Genomic DNA, 22,628 nt, shown 5'->3' with positions numbered 1-22,628 from the left:
GCCTCAGGAAGTGGGTCCCCACCTGGGCTCCAAGCTGACCCAGGCGAGCACCCTCGTGCTCTGCAGAACGGGCAGGGGGTAGGAATGGGGCCCACTGCACCCAGCAATGAGGCCAGAGACCCCAGGGAGGCAGGGCAGCCATCTATTTGGCAGCTGGACCTCAGTCTCCCTGTGCCCAGCCTGCTCCCATGGTGGGAGAAAGCACTCTGAAGAGGAGGGAGGTGGGGAAGGCCCCGCTCTAGCCAGGTCCCGAGTCTGCCCTGGGCCCATCCACAAAAGCCAGCCCCAAGACTGATGAGTGAAAAGGCACTTTAACGGCATGAGCAAGAGAACAGGAGAGAACGACAGAGTCGACTGAGGGGCCGTTGGTGGTCCAGCCCATCTCAGCTCCTGACCACCCAGGCTCACGGGTCAGCACAGGCTCATGGTCACTGCACAGTGGGGGCCCTCATGGTGCAGGGACCTCCAGGTATCGCACAGGGTTCGAGAAGGGGCCTGGCCGGGCCCAGTAGTCCACTGCTCGAACCCGGTAGGAGCCGGACGTGACAGCGGAGTCTGAGGATGCAAACATACACATGTGTTCTGGAGTGCCCCCTTGAACCTACCGCAAACTCCTAGAGCTCCCTGGACCCCACCCCATGGGACACGCGCTGAGGCCCAGAAATGGGGCAGCTGAGGTGAGGGCAGACGGTGGCAGGCACACCTGGGCTGAACACAAAGAGGTTAAACGTCGATGGCCTCCTACTGACAGGAGCGTACGCCTCACCATCTGCGGAGAACTGGACCTCATACGTCCACAGGCACCTGGGGAGGGTCACGTGGGAGGAGGGCTGGCGTCCAGGTGGGCTGGGGGGCAGGGCAGACTCACAGCCCCTTCTCTGAGCCCTCCCCGGGTCCCTGGCCCTCTTCCTGCACACCCGCTGCAGAGGGACGAGGGGACCGGAGCCCAGGGCCAGCTGTCAACGTTCCCGACAGGGACCCCCACCCCCGATCAAGTAGGGGGGGCTGCCTCGGGCTGTTTGTGCGGCTGTGAGGGGGGGGCGTGAGAGGCGGAGGTGGGGAGGGGTTGGAGGACCAGAGCGGAGGGACCGGGCACAGGCGGGGACCAACAGCTCCTACAGGATGGGGTTTAGGAGTGAGAGCACGCACGCACTTGGAGCCTACGCGCTCATCCGACCACACCAGAAGCACCTGCCCGCTGGTCAAGGGCAGAGAACGGAGCCGGGTCACCTGACGGGAGAGAGGCTCCGTGACTGGGGGGTTGGAGGGGCCTGGGCGGCGGGGTAGGGGGCTGCCACTTGCCTGGCCTGGCGGCTTCTCAGGGCGTGCGCACACGTGCACCAGCAGGAGCGAGGGCAGCCGGAGCTCTGGGCTTAGTGTCAGGCGGCCACTGGCAGGGAAGGGGCGTGGCGCCTCGGCCACTGGGTCCTGGGGACAGGGACTGGTACTCAGGGCTTGGGATCTCGACAGACGCCCTGCCCCATCCCCCACCCGGCCTCAGACCTCGGCGGCGCGCATGCGCCGGAACTCCTCTGCCGAGGGGAAGACCGGCCGGCCGAGGCGCTGCCACTCGCCATGGGGGCTGCAGAGCTGGTTGTCCAGGTACAGGGTGACATAGACGAGCCCTGCAGAGGTGGACGTTGGAGCCATGCCTCGCCGGGCCCACCCCCTCCAGAGCCACCCCTTCCCCAGGACCCCAGCTCACTCGGGCCCGGGGGCACCCCATGCAGGCGCAGGGTCAAGGCGATGCTGCGATTGGCGTGGTTGCGCGTGTCGTCGCTCGCGTAGACCAGCACCGTGGCGCGCCAGGCGTCAAGGGGGCCAGCCGGGCTGTGGGCGCTGGCTAGGACGCCCACCGTGTGGTTGCTGTCCAGCACCGTCCCGGCTTGCGACACCTCGGCCCAGAGCTGCTCGCTGTCTGCAGGGCAGGGGTGGGTTGTCACCAGGCAGAAGTCGCGGCCTCCCAGGGCTGCTCTCCCGAGGCCTGGCTTCCCACCATTCATTCCCCTCCACGAAGGGTCCTGCACCAGAGGGCCCCACCACACCACAACTTCTGTGACCCACTGAGCTGGGGAAGCGGGGCCGGGAGGGGCAAGGAAGTCCCCCATCCCCAGCAGGGCACATACATCTGCACCTCCCCTGCCATGGGGCCTGGAATGACACCCCTGCCTGACCGAGACCCTGGTCCTGGTCCTGGCCCTGCCCAGGGTGCAGGGGGCAGCCTCGTCTGGCTCTAGTCTGGGCTGGCGCAGAGAAGGGGGGAGGGCATACCCAGCAGGGCCAGCAGCGCCATGGCGGTGAGCACGGGCTTGCGCAGCAGCTGCACGTGTGGCGGACGCGTGTTGTTGACCTGGAAGCGCGCAGTGAGTGTGCGCTGTGTGAAGTAGTGCGGCTGGTAACTCAGGAAGGCGTTGTCATTGCTCAAGAGCGCGTAGCGCACAGCAGAGCTGGAGTTGGCCACCAGCAGGTTCTGGTGCTGGGCAATGACCTGCAGGCGTCCAGGTGGTAGGATCTTCCAGGCCATGCGCCCGGACCCTCCTTCCCCTTAAGGACCGCCGCTCCTGGGGTAGGTGCTGGGGTAGATCCTGGGGGCGGGCCTACCTTCACCACCATGGCTGCATAGGTCACGTCAGCTCTCCAAGGCTGCGGCAGGGACCAGCCCACCAGCGGGTCCGCTTCATCGTTGTAAATGGGGATGTCAGCAAACTTGGGGAAGAGCCGTTGTATCTGCAGCACGGTGGCCTTCTCCTGCTCCAGGATGTAGATGGAGCTGCCCGCGCCCTGCGGGGGTTGGCCTCAGGATGACTGGGGTCAGCTCCCGTGACCGGCTGAAGAGTGGGTGGGGCTGCGGCGGGGGTCCCCTGGCGGGCAGAGGGGCAGGGGGCGTGGGGGGGGGGTGCAACTGTACCTTCTTGTGGAGGGAGATGTAGTCCAGCCGCACACCCAGCTCCCCCGTGAAAAAGTTGGTGCCATTGTGGCAGTGCCCCAGGAGGCCCCAGCACAGCGGCGAGTGTGGCCAGGGGTGGAAGGAGTCCCCGGGGCCGCCCAGGCGCAGCGCCGGGCTGGCAACCCGCAGCCCCTCGGAGCAGGCGTCGTAGTAATTCAGGAAGCCTGGGCGGGCGGGAACTCGGGAGTCCACACGCTGGCGCCTGAGGGGCTGCTCCCGCCCCTTGTCCACTCACAGGACCCGGGAGGCGCCACCCACCTTGCATGGTCATGGACACGTTGTCAAAGTCGTGGTGGTCTGGCTCATTCCATGTCTCGAAGTTCCACTTGGAAACGTGTGAGAGTCCATACCTACCTGCAGAGTGTCCCCTCACTGTCACACATGCCCCCCATGGGGAATGCCAAGCCTATCCCCACTCACAGGGAGGCCTGCCTACGGTTGGACCATGACAAAGATGTTGGTCTCCATATGAGCCCAGTGCCCCCTGCCCGGCCTGCTTCCCCCATCAGGAGACCCTGGCTCAGGGTTTGTGACACAGAAGTCCAAGGAGGTGGCCTGTGTGGGAGGAGAGCCTGCCCAGGAGCACCCCCCCGCCGTCCCTCCAGGGCCTGTGCCCTGCCCACCAATGTATCTCCTGGCCACAAGGGAGACCAGCTTCTTCCACTCAAACACCTGCTGCTTGTCCTCGAAGTTGGTGAAGCGTTTGGAGGGGCTGCCCATCAGCTCAAAGCCTGCAACACATGAAGGTGGCTATCCGCCCGGGCCCCACCTACCCGCACGGCGCCCACGCTCTGCCTGCCCTGGGCCCCACCTGCCCCGCACAGAGGCCAGTCCTCTGCATCTAACCAGTGAGGACCCAGAGGGGGCAGGTCATGGGGAGGGGACAGGACTAGAGGGCAGAGGGCAGGGCTGCTGCTTACCTGGGAGGAGCTGGTTCTCCCTGAGAAGATCCAGGTACCTATCCAGATGGGTGAAGTTGTAGCTCAGGCCTTGCCCAGCTGACTCCCTGTAAGACAGTGAATGTCAGGGCGGAGGAAAGTGGGCCCGGGCTGGAACTGTGGCCATACTCAAGCAGGTAGAGAGCCTGCAAGATACCACACAGGTCTCAGATCCAGACTCCTCAGTGGGTCCCTCCCCTCGAAAACACCAGTGATAAAAGCCTATCAGTCATTCACAGCCTAGTATGAACCAGTGTGCCTGTACTGGAACCCCACCCCCAGGCCTTCAGGAGCTCGGACCAGCCTGGGGCTGAGGGGTGGCACGGGGCAGGTAGATCTTTTGGGAAGGGTACGACAGAATGGAGTAGGGGGGAAACAAGGCACCCTGAAGACAGCTGACTGTGGAGTGGGGAGCCATGGAACGGGAGCCTGGCAGGACCCGGGGGGTGCCACAACCTGCTCCTTCACACCTCCCGGAGGCCAGGACTCCAGATTTGTCTCAATAGTACTCCTCTCCCCCTCCCACACTCCGAAAATGGAGAAGGGCAGCCTCCCCACCCTCTTGTGGCCCAATTTCCTCCAGGTTCACATTCTGGGAGGAGACAGAAATCAGGCAACTATGTGAACCTCGAACGTGGGTACATCAGATGTACCATGCAAGGGGAAGGGAGCAAAGGATCAGGCAGGGAGGGCCTCTCTGAGGTAACATCTAGGACCTAGCATGTAGTGAGACAAAGCCAGCAATGGGAATGCCAGGGAGAGCAGACAGAACAGCATGTGCAATGGCCCTGAGGTAGGAGTAAACTCGCAGTGATCAAGCAGTAGAAAACACAGTGTGGACCTGGGGCAGAATAGGGTGCCGGCTGTGACAGACTAGGTCACAGGAGGCCTTGTACCCAAGGTGAGGATAGGACCCTGACTCAAAGTGAAATGGGGAGCCCTGTCAGAGACCTAAGGAGAAAACTGCCATGACTTTGTTTTTAAGATTTTTTTTTAAAGAGATTTTTTTTTTAATTTTATTTATTTGACAGAGAGAGACACAGCGAGAGAGGGAACACAAGCAGGGGGAGTGACAGAGGGAGAAGCAGGCTCCCCGCGGAGCAGGGAGCCCGGTGCGGGGCTCGACCCCAGGACCCTGGGATCACGACCTGAGCCGAAGGCAGACGCTCAACGACTGAGCCACCCAGGCGCCCCAAGACTTTTTTTTTTTAAACAGTTTTAGGTTTATAGGAAATTGAGAGGCAGGTGCAGAGATCTCCCATTTCCCCCCCGCCTGCCCACAGGCACAGCCTCCCCCACTATCCACATCCGCACCAGGATGGGACATCTGTGACGGTGGACGGGCCTCCACGGACACGTCATCACACCCAGAGTCCACAGATGACCGCAGGGCCCCCCCTGGTGGTGCACATTCTGTGGGTTTGGACAAGGGCATCAGGACAGGGGCCCACCACCGCAGTACCACCCCGAGTTGCTCCCCGGCCCCCACATCCCCCGTGCTCCACCTGCCGATCTTGGTGCTGTCTCCATAGTTTTCCCTTTGGCCATGATGGTTGGAAAGGTCCGCCCGGGGCCGGTGTAAGTGCCAGGACGGGGCAGTGGCTACAAAGGCAGCAGGAAGGAGCCAGAGCAGATGGACTTATGAGGTAGGGTGGGCAACATCTGCGGATGGAGGGGGCAGGTCTTGCACAACCCCTCATACTTCGCTTGAGCAGCGAGGTGGGCGGGGGTACAGGTGGCATCCGAGGGTGGACCCGGCGTTGGGGGCTGGGTGGGGAAGCTGGTGGCCTTCCAGTCAGGCGCAGGCAAGGGGCCGGGGCGGGAAGAGTCGTGCAGGGATGTGCACAGAGCCCGGGGTGGCCCGGGCCGGGGGTGCTGCCTCATGAGGAGCACAGGCCAACGGGCTGGCAGGCCTCTCAGGGCCTCCCCTGAGGACAGGCCTGCTCCGTCTGTCCGTCCCAGGGAGGAAGGCAGCCAAGGGCAGGAGGGCCTGCGGCGCATCCTCTTGTGGCAGCTGGGGCGGAGCCGCGTGGGCCACCACAGAACCTGGCCCCGAACAGCTTTTCATGTCAACCTCCCCACCCCACGCCACCCTGGACACAGGGAGGACATGGAGAAGCCAACACCTCCCCTCTACACCCTTCTCTGCCCCACGCCTCACTTTGCACAGGGTCAAGGCTGAGCCTGGGCCTGGCGTTGAGTCCAACCCAGGGGCCAGGTCAAGCCACCACACACAAGTTCCTCTGCCCCCCCGCGCCCTGCACTCTGCTTTCCCTTGCTGGCCCCTCTGTGCAGGGGCTGCGTCCTTCCATCTCTGGGGCCCAGCAGGACAAGCTTGTGGGCAGTGGGGATCACCTCCCTCACCCTTCCCCTCCCATCCAAAGGTCACAACTCGTAGCAAAGAAAACTAACAAGCCCTTGGGTAAAAATTAAATGTACACAGCAGAGGGTTCCAAAGTCCCACTACTGTGTGGGAGGAGGGTGGGCAGGGGTGATGGGGTGACCAAGTGGAAAGTGAAGGCATGTGCAGGGGCTCCAGGCTTTCCCTGCAGCCCCTGGCGGTGATAATCCCAGCCTGCACACATTGGGTGCACAGCAGGCCTCAGATCCACGCCGCTCCTATGGGTGGTGTCCTCTGCCAGTGGGGTACCACGGGGGAGCCCTAACGCAGCGGCATCCCCAGCCCGTCCCCCTGGATGGAGAGGAGTGTCCCCTGGCCCAGCCAGCCTCCACAGCTAAGGATACCCTGGGGACCAATACACGGGTCCCAGGGGCCAAAAAAACCCACCCCAGAGGTCCTTAGGCACCACTGTGGGTGCCTTGGTCTCCCTCTGCCTGGCCCAGTCAGAGTGAGGATCTGAGAGACCTCATTTAGGGAGGGGGCTGAGCGCTGAGGTGAAGTGCAGAGAGGCTTGGGTCTCCACCGACAAGCATCCATTCCGCGGCCCTGGAACGGTCCGAACCTGGGCGCGAGTCCTCTGGCTCTGGCACGTGGGCCCGGGCTGCGGCGGCGGCACAAAAGGCTCATTCACGCGCGCCTGCGGCTGTCCGGCTGCGCCAAGGCCCCCCACTGCAGGGCCTAAGCGCGTGCGCGGGAGGACAGAGCTGCAGCCGCCTGGGGAGTGCTCGGGTGCGCGGAGAGGGACCCGGCCTCACGTGCGCAGGGGAGTGAGGACGAGGCCGCGGCCGCGGGTGCTCGACGGTGGGGGTGCCGAGTGGGGGGCGCGCACGGAGGGTGCGCGGGGCGAAGACGCGGGGCGCGCGCTCCCGGAGCAGGAGGATCCGGCGGGGAGCGCAGTGCGCGGCCAGCCGGGGGCCATGCGCTCAGAGAGGGAGATGTGTGGGGGCGCGCGCGGCGAGCTCACAGGCCCGCCCCCCCAAGGGAACCCGCAGCCTCGGTAGGAGGGTGTCAGGCTCAGGGCCAGCTGGCGGGAGAGGCCGGGTGCTCTCCATCTTCCCATCCAGCACCCGGGGCCCGTGCACCACGGCGGCGTTTCAGGGCCCTGGAAGCAATACGGGCCATCAACCCGGCAGCCCCTTTGCACTCGGGGTCGGGATACAACATTTCCGTACCAAATAAGCGTATTTGACAATTTAAAACGGGGATTTAAAGACAAATCATAAGGAAATAACCATGTGGCCTAGGGCTGGGCAGAAGCCCCCAGAGGGAGGTTCCAGCAGGGTGAACCCCAAGGCCCCTGCGCGGGTGAAGTCTGCAGCTCCGTGGGCCCACCGCAGTAAGGGGCTGTGGGCCTCAGCAGCCCCTCTGGCAGGCAAGCGCCCAGGGCTAGATACCCGTGTGCGGGAGCGAGACCACAGGTGCCCGATCGCCAGCCTCAATGCAGAGAAGCCGGGGAGGGGCATGGCAGGGGCCGGGGTGCCCTGCAATTCTCCCAACGGTCAGACGTGACCTCAACTGTTACTCCTTCACCTGGTTTAGACACCCAGCCTGGGCAGAGTATGAGGCCCAATCCCTGCTGGCAAGGGAGCCAAAGCCGGCCCCCGTGCTGCATCTGACAGGATAGGGGCTGCGGGTAGGCCCAATTAGCCCCTCCCTGAATATCTCCATCTGCCTCGAATCTCACCCCACCCAGGTGCTTTCCTGCCCAGAGCCTCCAGAAACCGCTGCCCCTCCCCTTCCGAACTCAGAGGAAGGGCCCCTTCCCACACTAGGTCCCCACCCCGAGGAACCCCCTCTCCTACACCAGCACCCAGGCCCCGAGGCCCAGCACCAGCACACGTGTGTATCTGCCCCCTGGCCACCGCTGCTCTGGGCACCAAGGAGTCCTCTGTGTCACAAAGCCCCAAGGGCGCTGAGGTCACCCAGGCAGTTCTGGGTGCCCTTTTGCCAGTGGCTGGGGTAGGAGATAAACCTATATACCCCCCCAATAGCTACCCTCCCCTCTGCACCCCGTGCTGCACCTGATCTGCCCCAGGGAGGGGCCTGAAGCTCCTGATCCGGGCAAACAGCTCCCACCGGGGGCCAAGTGGGTCCTGGGCTGGACTCGGGGGGGGGGGGGGTCAGTGGAGGGAAAACCCTAGGCTGTGTCCTGGGGGGACAGGAGAGCAATAGGGGCTATGGGGCTACGGCGGGACGGGCCCCTTTCCACACATAACCCTTCAAGATCCCAGTGACAGAAGTTCACCTGTTACTCAGTGTAAAGGTGGGGGGTCAGAATAGTCACTGTATCATTGGTGGGTCACGTGGTTAGTCATCTACAGCCATCATGTGCCTTCAAGCCAGTCCTTGCCCACGCCGGGCACCTGCCAGTCACGCAGGTGGTCAGACCCCCACCCCCCACAGCAAGAAGGGTGCACCTGGCTGGTAGCATATCGCGATGCCTGCTGGCCCTCCTGCCCTCAACAATCCACACGCGTGCACACACACACACACTTAGCGGCAGCCTCACACCTGCTTTCCACACAAGGACACACAACAGACGCCAAGCATACAGTGGCCCAGTGCCACTCAGGCCGGTGCTCCAGCGTGGACCAGGCCTGTCTCACGGCACAACAGGGAGGGTGACCAGGGATAGGATGAAGAGACCAGCCCCACCCCCAGCACCGACCCTGGGTTAGTTGTGGGGACCACAGCAAGAGGCCCCCAAGCTGAAGGGTCCCCTCTGCCTGTGCCCTGTCCCAGGACTGGCTGGGCTCCCGGGCCCTCCGCCTCCCCAGGGACCCCAGAATCCAAGCATCCTGCTCCAGCCACTGGGTGCCCTTGCCCACCCTGTCCCACACCTGGGGCCCCACTGGGAGGCTGGGAGCTTATCAAGAGGCCCACACAATTGTTTGTGAGCCTCTGATTACAGTACAACTCCCTGGATTAGCCGCTCAGGTAACACTGGTCTGGGGGAAACCCATGACTCAGCAATCTTTGGGGTAAATAATTTAACTGCAATCCCAGCTGGCCAAGCAGTCAGATGGTCACCACGGAGCACTGCCCGCGGTGGGCGCCAGTTCTGCCGTGGCCTGGCTCCTGGCTCCAGCTCTGAGCCAGAAGCCTGCCGCCCACACTCCCCCACCCGCCAACAAAAGCCAGAGGGCTCTGGAGGTCCAGCTGGCCGGCAGACTCTGGCCCCAACAGGCTGACAGGCCAGCTCCCTCGCTACCCTCCGGTCCTCCAAGCCTGTGAGAGGCCCCCTCAGGTAAGATCATCTCGGAGCCCTGCAGCAGGACCGTGAAATCCCCAAGGCGACAGGAGAGGCCAGCTCCCTGGGTGAAGGGGAGGGCAGGGCGGTTCTAGGGTCTCCTTCGTGGACCCTCCGGCACAAGGCAGATGCCACTTAAACAGTCCTCACTCTACGCACCTGGACTCTGGGGGCTCGGGGGGACCCCTGTGTGCCGAGGTCGTCCCAGGAAGGAAGCACAGCTCAACGTCCCCCTGGAGCTCATGAGGGTTGTGCCTGCCTGCCCCCCGACACACACATGCCATCCTCCACAGCCCGGGGAGACCCCAGGCCCTATGTCCTGGGCCTGGGGTGACAAGGCAAGAGAAGGCCAGCTGCCCTCGGGACACAAGGGGCAGTTGTGTTCCACGGTGCACCTGTGTGGTCTGAGACCCCGACCTGCCTCAGGAGTGTGATCACACACCTGGGAAAGGGTACCCCACAATCCCGGGGGACCGGGCAGAGGACAGATGCCAGTCACCCCAACTTCCCTCCCAGCTGGCCCCCAGAGATCACCCTCCCAAAGCACGTCCCAGGAATTCTGCCACAAGGAGCAGGGAGTGGTCAGTGCTGCCGTCTGAGCAGCCCTCCAAGGTTCAACAGGGGGCATCGGGAGGCCCTCGTGCTCCAAGCCCATGGTACAGAGCTGACTTAGGGGTGCCAGAGGGGACCGTGGTGGTTGGGATGGGTGGTGGAGGGGCCTGTGCCCGCATGGGGAGGTGGACAGGGAGCAGCGGAGCGGGGTTCAGCCACACATAGGTCTGGGTCTCTGTGCGGCCCTCTGACCTCGGCGCTGACGCCCGCCTCCGTTGCAAGTTTCCCCCAGAAGCGTGGCGGGCCGGATGGAGGTGTCCCCTGAGTGCGTGCAGCGGGGCGGGGGGCCGGTGCTGGTCCGCCGGCGGTCCCCAGCGCCCCTGGGCCTGCGTGAGATGCTCAAAGCCAGGCTGTGGTGGAGGTGCGCGTGCAGCCCGCAGAGGGCCTGGACGCTGGTGCAGGACCTGCTCCCCGCCACACGCTGGCTGCGCCGGTACCGCCCACGGGAGGCCCTGGCAGGTGACGTCATGTCCGGGCTGGTCATCGGCATCATCCTGGTGCCACAGGCCATCGCCTACTCACTGCTGGCGGGACTACAGCCCATCTACAGTCTGTACACGTCCTTCTTCGCGAACCTCATCTACTTCCTCATGGGCACCTCGCACCACGTGTCCGTGGGGATCTTCAGCCTGCTCTGCCTCATGGTGGGCCAGGTGGTGGACCGCGAGCTCCTGCTGGCCGGCTTTGGCCCCGCCCAGGACGGCGCTGGGCCCGGGGACAACGGCAGCAGGGTCAACGCCTCAGCCGCTGCCGGGGGGCCCGGTCCGCAGGACTGCGAGCAGGACTGCTATGCCATCCGCGTTGCCGCTGCCCTCACACTGGTAGCCGGCATTTACCAGGTGAGGGGCCTACCGGCTGGGCTTGTGCCAAGCGAGGCGCAGGCCCCTCGGGTGCTCACCGCCCACTCAGAAGGGCCGGGCCCAGGGCAGTGTGGGCTCAGGGCCTCAGAGAACGGCGGGTTTAACCGGCAACGGCAGCACAGAGCAGGCTGAGGCAGAGGTGGGCACGGGACGGCAACCCAGGATGGGGGCCCCCGAGGGCCTGAGGGTGCCCAGGAACAGGGGCCCCGCCCAGCCAGCTGTGGCCTGGACAGCAATAGTTGGCTGGAGTGGGGCCTCAGCTCCAGACACGCCTGACGGGCCCACGCAGCTCCCCTGGGTGTCCCGTCCAGGGGGGGATCCCGAGAGGCTGCCTCCCTTCCTGCAGCGTCCCCACACCCAGGGGTCTCCCGGACCAGGCCTGTCCTGTCCACCCCAATGTCACACCCTCCCAAGGGCCCCGGGTCTCCCGGGTGGGGGGCAGTGCCCCTCGCAGGACAGAAGGGAGCTGCTTTCCGATGCCCAGAGCCGGCATGCGTGAAAGGACCAGAAATGAGCATAGGAGGCCACGTGCGCACCTCCAGCATCCGCTGTGCCTGTGTGCGCACACGTGTGTGCAGGCACTCCAGAGTCCACTCGGGAAATAAGGGTATTGAGCTCTGTGCTGTGGCCACCCCCTCTGCTGCACCAGGCAGCCCGTTGCCCTGACCACACTCTGTCCACAGGTCCTCATGGGCATCCTCCGGCTGGGCTTCGTGTCCACCTACCTCTCCCAGCCGCTGCTCGATGGCTTTGCCATGGGGGCCTCGGTGACCATCCTGACCTCCCAGCTGAGGCACCTGCTGGGCGTGCAGATCCCACGGCACCAAGGGCCGGGCATGGTGGTCAGCACGTGGCTGAGCCTGCTGCGCAGTGCTGGGCAGGCCAACCTCTGCGACGTGGTCACCAGTGCCACGTGCCTGGCTGTGCTGTTGGCCTCTAAGGAGCTCTCAGACCGCTGCCGGCACCGCCTAAAGGTGCCACTGCCCACGGAGCTACTGGTCATTGTGGCGGCCACGCTGGTGTCCCACTTCAGCCAGCTCCACGAACGCTTTGGCTCCAGCGTGGCCGGTGACATCCCCACTGGTTTCGTGGCCCCCCGGGTGCCAGACCCTGGGCTGATGTGGCGTGTGGTGCTGGACGCTGTGCCCCTGGCCCTCGTGGGCTCTGCCTTCTCCATCTCTCTGGCTGAGATGTTTGCCCGGAGCCACGGCTACTCCGTGAGGGCCAACCAGGAGCTGCTGGCCGTGGGCTGCTGCAATGTGCTGCCTGCCTTTTTCCACTGTTATGTCACCAGCGCCGCCCTGTCCAAGAGCCTCGTGAAGACGGCCACCGGCTGCCGCACGCAGCTGTCCAGCGTGGTCAGCGCCGCCGTGGTGCTGCTGGTACTGCTGGCCCTGGCGCCACTGTTCCGGGACCTGCAGCGGTGCGTGCTGGCCTGCGTCATTGTGGTCAGCCTGCGGGGCGCCCTGCGCAAGGTGAGGGATGTTCCAAAGCTGTGGCGGCTCAGCCCTGCTGATGCGCTGGTGTGGGTGGCCACGGCAGCCACCTGTGCGCTGGTCAGTGTAGAGGTGGGGCTGCTGGCCGGCATCCTCCTGTCTCTGCTCAGCCTGGCTGGCCGCACCCAGCGCCCGCGGGCTGCCCTGCTTGCTCAGATCGGGGACTCTGGCTTCTACGAGGACACTGCGGAGTTTGAGGGCCTGGTCCCTGAGCCTGGGGTGCAGATATTCCGCTTTGCAGGGCCGCTCTACTACGCCAACAAGGATTTCTTCCTGCGGTCACTCTGCAGCCTCACGGGGCTGGATGCAGGGCACGTGGCCACCAGGAAGAAGGAGCGGGCCCTGGAGGCGAGGGCCAGTGAGCGAGACCCTGTTGAGGGCGTGGACCTGGGCCCAGTGACCAGCACGGCTGCACTGGTGACCACGGCAGCCAGCTTCCATGCTGTGGTCATCGACTGTGCCCCAATGCTATTCCTGGATGCAGCCGGTGTGGCCACGCTGCAGGACCTGCGCCGAGATTACGGGGCCCTGGGCATCACCCTGCTCCTGGCCTGCTGCAGCCCCTCGGTGAGGGACACCCTGAGGAGAGGTGGCTTCCTTGGGGAGGACCAGGGGGACGCGGCTGATGAGGGGCAGCTCTTCCACAGCGTGCACAGCGCCGTGCAGGAGGCCCGAGCCCGCCGCAGGGCGCTGGCAGCCACGGACTCTGCCCTCTAGCAGCGTCCCAGGAGCCCTCAGCAGATACGCTCCCACAGCCGGTCACCGACCACTCACCACACCCCTCCAAGAATGGCACTGGGCCCCTCCACCCTGGAGGAACCAGGGAGCACACAGAAGCCCCAGACACTTGAACATCCAAGAGCGGCACCTTTGAAACAAACTGCCACGGAGACACCCTGGGCCCGCGTGCTGTGCGTCCGTGGTCCTGCAGGGTCGATTTGACACCAGGTGTCACCTCCTATTTGAACAAGGGCCCAAGGCAATCAGGATGCCTCCACGATGCCCACAGGATACTGGTCCCTTGGCCTGCCCAGTCCTGGGCCCACTGGTGAGAGGGGGCAGCTCTGGCCGGGGGCCTGAGGACCTCCGTGTCTCTGAAGTCTTCCAAACACACACCCAAGTGTTCCTTTGTCCCACGCCTTGGCTGGGCGGAGCGTTGCAGGGCCGAAGTGGGGTGGGACCGACGCAACTTCAGCCCAGCCCTTGGGCAGCGTTCCTGCAAAGCCTGACCCACATGCACATCACATGAGGTATGTGGGTGCACACTTGCTGGTGCTGGTTCAGCCACAAAGCTGGCGCAGTGGGACACCAACCTGCCCCTGTGCCTCTAAGTGATATCCAGCGGGATGTCAGCTGTGCCCAGTGCAGGGGCTGCCCAGCACCCACCAGAGCCCCACACAGGACACTCTGCTGGGAAGTGCGAGGGCAACAGCTCCTCAGAGCAGGATTCCTCTCTTCTGCCCCCGCCACGGCCCTCACACTGCCCGGTCCTGCACACCCCAACACAGTTCTCCCCTTAGCCTCGGTCCTGCTCTCCATAAAGGGGGCTCTGCCGGCTGCCCCATCACTTACCTGGCTGTGACGAGCTCCAGCAGCCAGTGGGTCCGGACCTGCTCAATGCCACCGTGAGGGACAGCGCCCACATAGGCCAGGTTGAGCTGCTGGTCCCAGCTGAGGTCGTACTGGTCAGCCTGGCTGTGAGGCAGTGGGGGGCTGGGGAAAGAACAAGGGGCATGAGTCCCCGTGGACAGGGCCTGGGATTGCCCAGGACACCCACCTCCAGCAGCTGGAGTGGGGAGTACCTGCCAATGAATGTTACCGTCCCTGATGTAATAAAATGACCCCCAACGTCAGGAATGTTATTCTGTCTCACGTTTATGGAAATCAGGGGCACCCTGAGAAGAGAGGACCCCATCCCAATACCCTGCTCCTTCCCCTTCAGCCAGGTGATCTCAGCCAGAAGCAGGCCACAGAGGGGGTTGGAGACACGAGGGGGGCGGGGTCGGAGCCACGGGAGGGGGGGTCAGAGACACAGGGGGGTTGGGAGATAGGTCCCATGACAGGGCTGTCTGACATCACTGTGGCCGCCCCCTTGGGAGGGTCCTGGGCCGCTGCTCCAGGTGACCGCCTGGACGGCCCCAGGTGGCCACCGCGCAAACTCAGGGCCTGTCCGCAGGTCTCCACCACACCGGGCACCCACTCAGAAAACCCCTCGGGGCACCCAAAACACCGCCTGGAGCCGGCCGACAAAGAAAACCCCCAGTCTGACTGAAGGCGGACCCCGAGAGGAAGGAGTAAACCAGCCAGGGAAGGGTGAGGACTTGGGCAGCCTTCCTCACATCAGAGCGCCCGAGCGGTGGGCGCGGGAGCCCAGGGGTCTCTCCAATGCAACCAGGGGGTCCAGGAGCGCGTCCCGGGTTCGGGAGGAGCGCGCGGCGGGATGGAGGGGAGATGGGCCTCTCGGGCCTCCGTTTCCCCGCGTGCAGCGCTCACCAGAAGCCGGTGCTCCTCCAGAAGGGCCGCAGGGGCCGCAGCGCACGCGCCGCGTCCACGAGGACTAGGTGCGGGGCCTCTGCCAGAGCCCGGGGCGCGGCCAGCAGCGCGGCCAGCAGCGCGAGCAGCGGGGTGCGGGAGCCCGGGGGCTGCATGGCTGAGCGCGGGGGGGCGCGGGCGCACGATCCCCGCAGGCCCGGCGGCTCCTCTGCGCTCCGGGAGCCCAGGTCTGCGCCGCCGGTTCCGCCTCCGGGTCGCACGCCACGTGACCGCCGCTGCGGGGCGGGGCCGGGTCTGGGTGGGTTCTCGGAACCCGGGAGGGGCGGGCCGGTGAGTGGGCGGGGATTGGGGGTTCCCCGCCCCCCTGCCGCCGGGCTCCAGACTGGGGAGTCCTGGACCGCTGCCCCTTCCTGGCTCGGTCCTCCCCCGCTGGACGGCGGTACCCGCCAGCCCTGCTCACCGGCTGTGCTCGGACGCCTCCTGTAAGAGCGCTCCGCTGTCCCGGGGCCCGAGAGTGAGCCGTTGCGGCTTCATGCTTCGGAGGATCGCCCCGGAGGCCGGGGAGTCGCCTAATGTACGGGTCAGGCGGCTACTTGATGGCTCCGACCTGCGATGGCTGGACGTGGGCACAGGTGGTCGGATGTGGGACACATTTGGAGGATGAGCGCTAGGACCGCAGGCGGCTTGGATGCAGGGGTGGGAGGGAAGGAGCGGAGTCATAGGTGAGCCGCTGGGGTGTGGGCTTGGCAAGGCGAAGCGACAAGGAGCCGGTGTGGTCGGGGCACAAGCTGGCTTGGAGAAGGCGAGCGGACCTTGCTGACAGACAGCTGGGTGGCCTGGCCTGGGTTTACACTTCACGTTGTACACACGCCAGGCAAGTCGTCCAGCACCGCGTCTTCCACAATCAGACGTTTCGCCACCCTGTGAAAAGTCTCGTGCCTGCACCCTCCTGCCTGAAACAGCACAACCCCGTCCCTGGAGGCCGCCAACGGACCAGTCAGTCCCCCAGGCTGGTGACAGAAACAGGATTTGCAGAGATAAGGGCGGGCGATTTTCTAGAAGTGTTGGAAGATACCCAGCCACAGAATCAAGCAGTGCCGCGAAGCCCACGAAGAAAGGCATGAAGAAAGCCGAACCCAAGCACATCGTGGTGAAGGGCTGGAACCAAAGACCCACAGAGTATCTTCAAAGCTCACTGACTTTTCAACAGAAGCAATTGAAACCAATACACAGTGAAATGAAAACTTCAAAGTCCTGGAAGTACACAACCGGTAAGTTAGAATTCTGAATCCAGCAAGAATTTTCCTTCCAAAGAGAAGGTCAGATGAGGACTTTGCGGAGAACTGGACTCTGGGGACTTTGGTCCCCATTGGCCCTCACCAAGGAGATGGTAACTGGTACCTCCACGCAGAATGGTCCCACACAGCCCAGAGGTACAGAAGACTATGTTGTACACGAATCTAATGAAGAGTGATATATAAAAAAAAAATATTGTAATGTATTCTGGGGGCTTAAATACACCAGAGAATCGAAATGTGTGACAGTTAACACAGAAGTTGTGAGTGGAATAAATGCACACTGATTGGCTGGCCACAGTGGTGTCCGTGGTCCTAAGCCCAGGACCTCTGAGCGTGACCTTCTGTGCTGAAGAGACTTGCAGGTGTGATTAAGTGAAGGGTCTTGAGAGGGGAGATAATCCCGGATGATCTGAATGGGCCCTATATGTCATCACGGCATCCTCGTGAGGGGGAGGCAGAGGGAGACTTGACACGGGAGTGGCCACGTAAAGACCTCAGAAGAGAGAGAGATCTGGAGACTGTTCCAAAACGTGTACTCAGGATTTGTTTTAACCAGTTATGGTGAGACACACATACAGGAAAATGGTTGCCGTGCAGGAAGAAGTTCATACTCAACCGATCCCAGGAAACAGGAGGCCCGGCACTCGGTCCGGGGCCACACAGGGACACAAGGGGTAGGGAGACATCAGCAAAGGGCCTCATGACCAGTCAGTCTCCATTACACAGAGGCTGAGCACATCTCCCCTTCAGTACAGGGAAGGACCGTGGGAAAGCTTTTCAGGTTGGTGTGAGGTGAGAGTTGGGCAAAGGGCCCTCAATTAAGGGAGCGTAAAGCCTAGGGCAGGATGGAGACTCAACTAGGGGCCCATTTATTGGACTGGGATATGAAGAGGAATTGTTCAAGAAGACCAGTATGTCCCTCAGAGAAACGGTCGTGGAACGTGTCGGGGACATGGTGGTTTCAAGTGACATGTGTCTTGGCTACTGTTAGTAACGTTTGTAACTCCAAAGGGTAAGGCTGTCTTAGTCGGGACTCGTATTGTGGCCTTAGTGTATCCAGAGACATGTGTGATTTTAAGTTATATTTCTGGCATCTGTGAGGCAAGAGATTTCCAGCGTTCTTTACTCTGAAGGGGACAGTTTTTAGGCGATGGCCTGACAGTGCATCATCAGTGTGAGGATGAGCCATTATTGCCCAGAGCATCCACCGCTCAGACACCTGCATGAAGTTTGGCTAAAGTGCTAGCCTTGGGTCCTGTCCATGTTCGGGGACATCCTGGCAGTAGGACTCCACTGGGCTCGGTCACACGCGGTGGCTGGTGGTGCTGTTCACACGACCTGCCCGCTCTGAGAATCCAAGTCCCAAGGGGCTCCCAGGCAGCCAGGGGCCTGAGGAGGAATGCGTTGCCAGTGGGACCCAACAGGACTAAAAGCTGTTGGACCCCCGTGTCCTAGTGAGTGTGTCCCAGGAAGCCCCTTGGAGGAAGGCGCCGTCTTGGAGAGAGGAGCCCGGGTCAGGATCTCGTCTGGGGGATGGTGCTGTGGCACACCCACGGGCAGCCTGCAGAGGTGCACCGTGTCCTTCCAGGTGTGGAAGTAGCTGCGGCGGATAGACTGCCAGAACAGGCGCAGAGCTGGACATTTCAGCCCACCAGTAAGAGCAAAATATTTACAAGTTGGTTGGACACAATTTTAATGATCTTGGGTTCTAGGTGTGGGGCCTCTAATGGGTGGCACCACATCATGGGGTTGTGGTAATCTACCACTAGTTGCTCCTAATTTTTCCAGGCGAAAGAACAGGCAAAATCAGGCCTGTATTTTCTCCCGTTTTCTTTTTTTATTTCTTTCTGGTTTTAGGCTTTTCCCTCCTGCCTCTGTCTGATAGGAGGAAACTGGGAGGGAAGGGCCAGCAGGAGCCTCCCCTGGGACAGCTCCAACCACAGCAGCATCCCCTCACCCTGTGTCTTCTCTTAGGGCAGGATCTTATTTTTTCCCTCTTAAACAAAATCTGGCTTATATCTCTAGGCAGGTAACAACTTTTTCTCCCCTGCCTGTATTTGCTTATTTTCTTCATTCTTGATGCTCTGGCATCTGGGGCCTTGGCCCTGGAGAGAGTGCCCCTCCTAGGGCTACACAGTTCCTGGAGAGAGCCCACACCCCCGACCCAGCTTTCAACGCTCTCACACGCCAAGCCAACACCCCCTTGCCGCACATCACCCCAAGGCCAGACACTGGACAACCAGGGACCGCCACTATAGCCTAGGCCTGCCCGATTTTTTCAAAGTACCCGATCCTAAACTTACTCCCTGTGCCGGCTGCTCACCCGTTCCTTCCCGTGGAAACCCCAGTAAAGGCTCTGGGCCACATTCCCTTTGCTCCTGCTTCTCCGTTCTGATTCCGACCGGTGTTTCCCCCGTGGCCCCACATGGTGCGGGGTATCCCCTTCTCCTGGGAAATGTAAGTAATAAATTATCCTTCCAAAGGTGGGTGTTTCCATTTCTGTCACCTTACCATATCTGAGTAAAACAAATCCTGGGGGTGGGGGCGCCTGGGGGGGCGCCGTCGGGGAAGCGTCTGCCTTCAGCTCAGCTCATGATCCCGGGGTCCTGGGATCGAGCCCCGCATCGGGCTCCCTGCTCGGCGGGGAGTCTGCTTCTCCCTCTGCCTCTCCCCCTGCTTGTGTTCCTGCTCTCTCAAATAAATAAATAAAATCTTTAAAAGAAAATCCTGGGTACACATTTTAGAGTAAAGATGCTATGCTCTGATGATCGAGGAAGGGATCATGAGCACAGAACTGCCGAGAGCACGGCTCCAGAAGACCGAGAGGGCCAGCGGCAGGCCTCTGAAGGGAGCACGTCCTGCCCACACCTTGAGCCCCTGCAGGGGCCTCTGCTCTCTTAGATCAGGACTGTGGAGCCCGAGGAGCAGACCCTGCAGCCTGGCCAAAGACAGACACAGCAGGTCCACTCAATGGCACAGGCTCCCGCGGGGCCTTGGTCATATGGTCAGATGTTTTTGTAAACTTCGCTAAAGGAAGATACTAGGACCACAGCAATTCCCACACTGCCTCAAACTCCTCCTGTCACATTTCCCCTCTTGCTGGGGTGGTTCTGGGGAGGTGGGGGGCCCTTTTCAGGACGGAGCCAAGGGGAAGCTGAGTGGTAGAAACTCCAGCTGGGGTTTAATGGACTATATTCATGTTGTCCCCAGTCACTTCCTCGCGAAGTTCATGCCAGACAGCCTGGCACAGAAAACGGCTTCCAGGAACTGCCATGGCAATTAGCCAGAAGGAGTGAATCACACTGGACTTTTGGAATGGGATTAAACATTCTGCTGATTTAACAGGAAATGCCGACATCAACAAGATAATGGAGAACCCCTCACAGCCGATGTGACAAGGACGCGACAGAAGAAGGTTCAGGAGATCTGTAAGGGCATTTGAGATGAGTCACAGCACGAGAAAATGCAATATCCCAGCCTCCCCAGCTTATAAATGAAACAACTTGTCAACGTTCTCTCCAAACCTGACAGCAGTCCTAACAGGATAGGAGTTCTGAGTAGTGAGTGGTCAAGAGAGGACTTTGGTGAGAGATAGTAGTCACGACGTTGTTTTCAATCAACCTTGTTAGAGATACTAAGTTCTCCTCTTTTCCCCTGGAAAGTAATGTTGAAAAATTGTTATAAGAAGAGACGATAAAAGACGTAGATGAAAAACACATCCTAGTGGAGTACCATGCAGTTATGAATAAGAATTGTGGTATTTCCTTGATTTTGTAATGTTCGTGCTATTAGTCAATCTTTTAAAAGATGATGATTTCTTATCTCATTCTGAATACATGTGCACCTAATTCTATGATGACTTGCATTCTTTCTTGAAGAGAGAGGCTGCGGGTCCCTGTGATGGGACCCTGCCTCACCCACACCACCAAGGCGGGCCAGGCAGCCTCAGGAGATAGAAATGTGAAACCAGGAGCACTTCCATGACCTCAGGGCAGGCAGGTGCTTGAACAGGACACAATGGCCCTCCCCAGAAAGGAAAGGCTGATCAGTTGGACGAGGTGAAAACGTAGGAAGGCCTGTTCACCCAGAGCCACACTGAGAGCAAGGGGACCGTCCTGGTGTGGAGGAGGCTGTGCTGACGCAGGAAACTTCAATATTCACAGATTTGCGAATTCACCTGCTCACTGAAACTTGTTTGTGAGCCCACAGTCAACACTCCAGGCACGTCCATGGTCGTTCGGGGACGTGCCCAGCGCAGCGAAGACGAAGCGTGGCCCGAAGTCCCCGGCGGAGACAGGAGGAGGCGGCGCCCTGCCTTCTCGGTTCAGCTCGCTCTGGAAACAAGTGTCCTTTCTGTTGTCGATCTGGTGCCACGTGTCCCGCATTTTTGTGCTTTTGGCTGGTGACTCCGTTGTTTATAATGACCCCCCAGGGTGGTCCTGAGGTCCCACCCAGGGCTCCAAGCACCAGAGGCCGTGATGGGCCCGCGGAGAAAACCGCGTGCTGGGTGGGTTTTGTTGACGTGTGAGGTTCGGTGATGCCGGCAGGATGGGTCCTTGATGACAACTGTATAGTCGATGAGATGCCTTTGAACAGAAGCCACACGACACACGGTTCTGTGTTGATCCGTTGATGAAAACGTGCCCAGAGCCTCCCAGGAAGCTGACCCTGCATTTCCCCAGGAGCCCTGGTTGTGTGTTCACGGACTCCGCAATCCTGCGTTCGCGGTTCCAGAGCTTGGCAGCCGCGGACAGCGAGAATGGACGGTAGTTCACAAAATAATCATCTCCAGAGTATGTGAATAAGCACAAATCGATAAGGAAAAGATGCTCAACAGAAAAATGATCAAGGCACTTAACAAACAGGGCCTTACAAAAGAGCTGCAGAGGGCAGGTGGATCTGTGATAAGGATCTGGCGACTTCCTCACCACCAAAGGACAGAAGTGAAAAACCATACCAAAACCTACCAGAAAGGCTGAAATTGTGAGACCGTGGTTGTCACAAACGTGCAGCAGAGGAAAATCTCCTACGTTGCTAGTGGACGTACACATTAGTATTTTGGTGAGGGTGGGTTTATTTTTCTTTGGGATTCTCTTCTAGAGGTGAACACAGTCTGTCCTATGGCCCAGCAAGGGTACTCCCGTGGACATGTGTATACGTGCACCAGAGCTCCTGGAAGCATTTTTCCTAACAGCCCAAGTCGGGCACCAACGCACAAGTCTGTTCACAGGAGAAAGGATAAACCATGGTGCGCCCACGTCGGGGCAGCTGCTAACGCGCACTGAATGTGCACCAGCGGGAAAGAGACACATCCGTGGCACTCAGAACAAGATGTGGGGCGTCGGAAGCTACTTGCCAGATAACGCACAGCTGGCTTGTTTCTGTGCGAGTCTGACAGACGGGGGTGCCTGTAACAAAGGACCACAAACGGAGGGGCTTGAACAACAGATGTTGATTCTCTCACTGATTCATATGTTGAAACTCTAACCCCATGGATAGTATTTGGAGGTGGGGCATTTGAGGGTCAAGAGCATGGGACAGGGTTAGTGCCCTTATAAAAAGAGACGCTAGACACCTTCTTCTCTCTCTTGCTGTGAGAAGCCAAGTGAGAAGGCCCCCGTCTGCCAAATCAGGACGAGGCCCCCACCAGAACATGACCATGCGCCACCCCGATCTCAGACTTCCAGCCTCCGGAACTGTGAGAAGTAAATGTTGGTCAAGCCCCCCAGCCTGTGGAGTTGTGTTAGGGCTCCTGAGCTTACTGAGACCCGGAGAGAAGAGAAGGGGAGAGGGACAGCCTGTAGACCCAAAGCTCTCTGCAGGAGCAAGAGCGCAGAGCGGGCCACCCAGATCCTCGAGGAGAGCCATGCTCCAGGCAGATGTGTTCAGCATCAGCTAGAAGCTGCTAACTATTTTGGAAGGTGTCCCAAGTTCTCGGGAAGGTTTGATGGCAGTGTGTCTGCCATTTCCGTTGGCATGCCACATCAGAGAGCAGAGTTACGTTTCTGCAGAAATGCACACAGGATACCCCTTCTCCAGGTGTTTCCCCTGCCCTCCACTTTCTCACGCATGGAGAGATATGTCTTTAGGTCCTGTTTCCTAAGAAGTCAGCTGTAGTTTGCATGGTGCGGAGTGGTCTTCCATAGAAACCTGTGCCTTCTCAGGCACCATGGCTATAGATTAGAACCCTCCCAGGGCCAGGAGGCCGGTCGGACCTGGGGCCTGGCCCTCACCTGTGACTTGTGACCTGGCTGAGGGCAGGTTCGGGGAGCTGGGTGGGTTGAAGCCAGAATGGGGGTGCTGAGGAAACAAAGAGAGAGGAGTGGCCCCAGG

General features: G+C 61.2%; 2 protein-coding genes across 3 annotated transcripts; one reads left to right on the top strand and one right to left on the bottom strand.

The window, feature by feature from the left end:
• Nucleotides 1-292: 292 nt before the first annotated feature.
• On the bottom strand, nt 293-15,249 carry IDUA (alpha-L-iduronidase). The gene is made up of 14 exons (XM_027597737.2): nt 14,998-15,249; nt 14,077-14,217; nt 3,868-3,953; nt 3,571-3,678; nt 3,206-3,301; nt 2,909-3,111; nt 2,602-2,781; nt 2,272-2,488; nt 1,706-1,918; nt 1,504-1,625; nt 1,303-1,428; nt 1,154-1,230; nt 704-804; nt 293-555 (listed from the first exon to the last, which is right to left on the bottom strand). The coding sequence occupies exons 1-14, from the start codon at nt 15,150-15,152 to the stop codon at nt 449-451; spliced, it is 1,932 nt and encodes a 643-aa protein (XP_027453538.1). The 5' UTR covers nt 15,153-15,249; the 3' UTR covers nt 293-448.
• Nucleotides 8,418-14,069, top strand: SLC26A1 (solute carrier family 26 member 1). Of its 2 annotated transcripts, none has more exons than XM_027597735.1 (3): nt 8,418-9,533; nt 10,655-10,987; nt 11,692-14,069. In XM_027597735.1, the coding sequence occupies exons 2-3, from the start codon at nt 10,739-10,741 to the stop codon at nt 13,219-13,221; spliced, it is 1,779 nt and encodes a 592-aa protein (XP_027453536.1). In that variant the 5' UTR covers nt 8,418-9,533; nt 10,655-10,738; the 3' UTR covers nt 13,222-14,069. The 2 variants fall into 2 exon arrangements, with proteins under 2 accessions (XP_027453536.1, XP_027453535.1); XM_027597734.2 differs by having other exon boundaries at nt 10,371-10,987.
• Nucleotides 15,250-22,628: the final 7,379 nt, after the last annotated feature.

This window comes from Zalophus californianus, chromosome 2 (genome assembly GCF_009762305.2).
Source record: "Zalophus californianus isolate mZalCal1 chromosome 2, mZalCal1.pri.v2, whole genome shotgun sequence".
In the NCBI taxonomy this organism is placed as follows: domain Eukaryota; kingdom Metazoa; phylum Chordata; class Mammalia; order Carnivora; family Otariidae; genus Zalophus; species Zalophus californianus.
The sequence above is the reverse complement of the archived record's forward strand: the minus strand, read 5'-3'. Positions and strand labels throughout refer to the sequence as shown.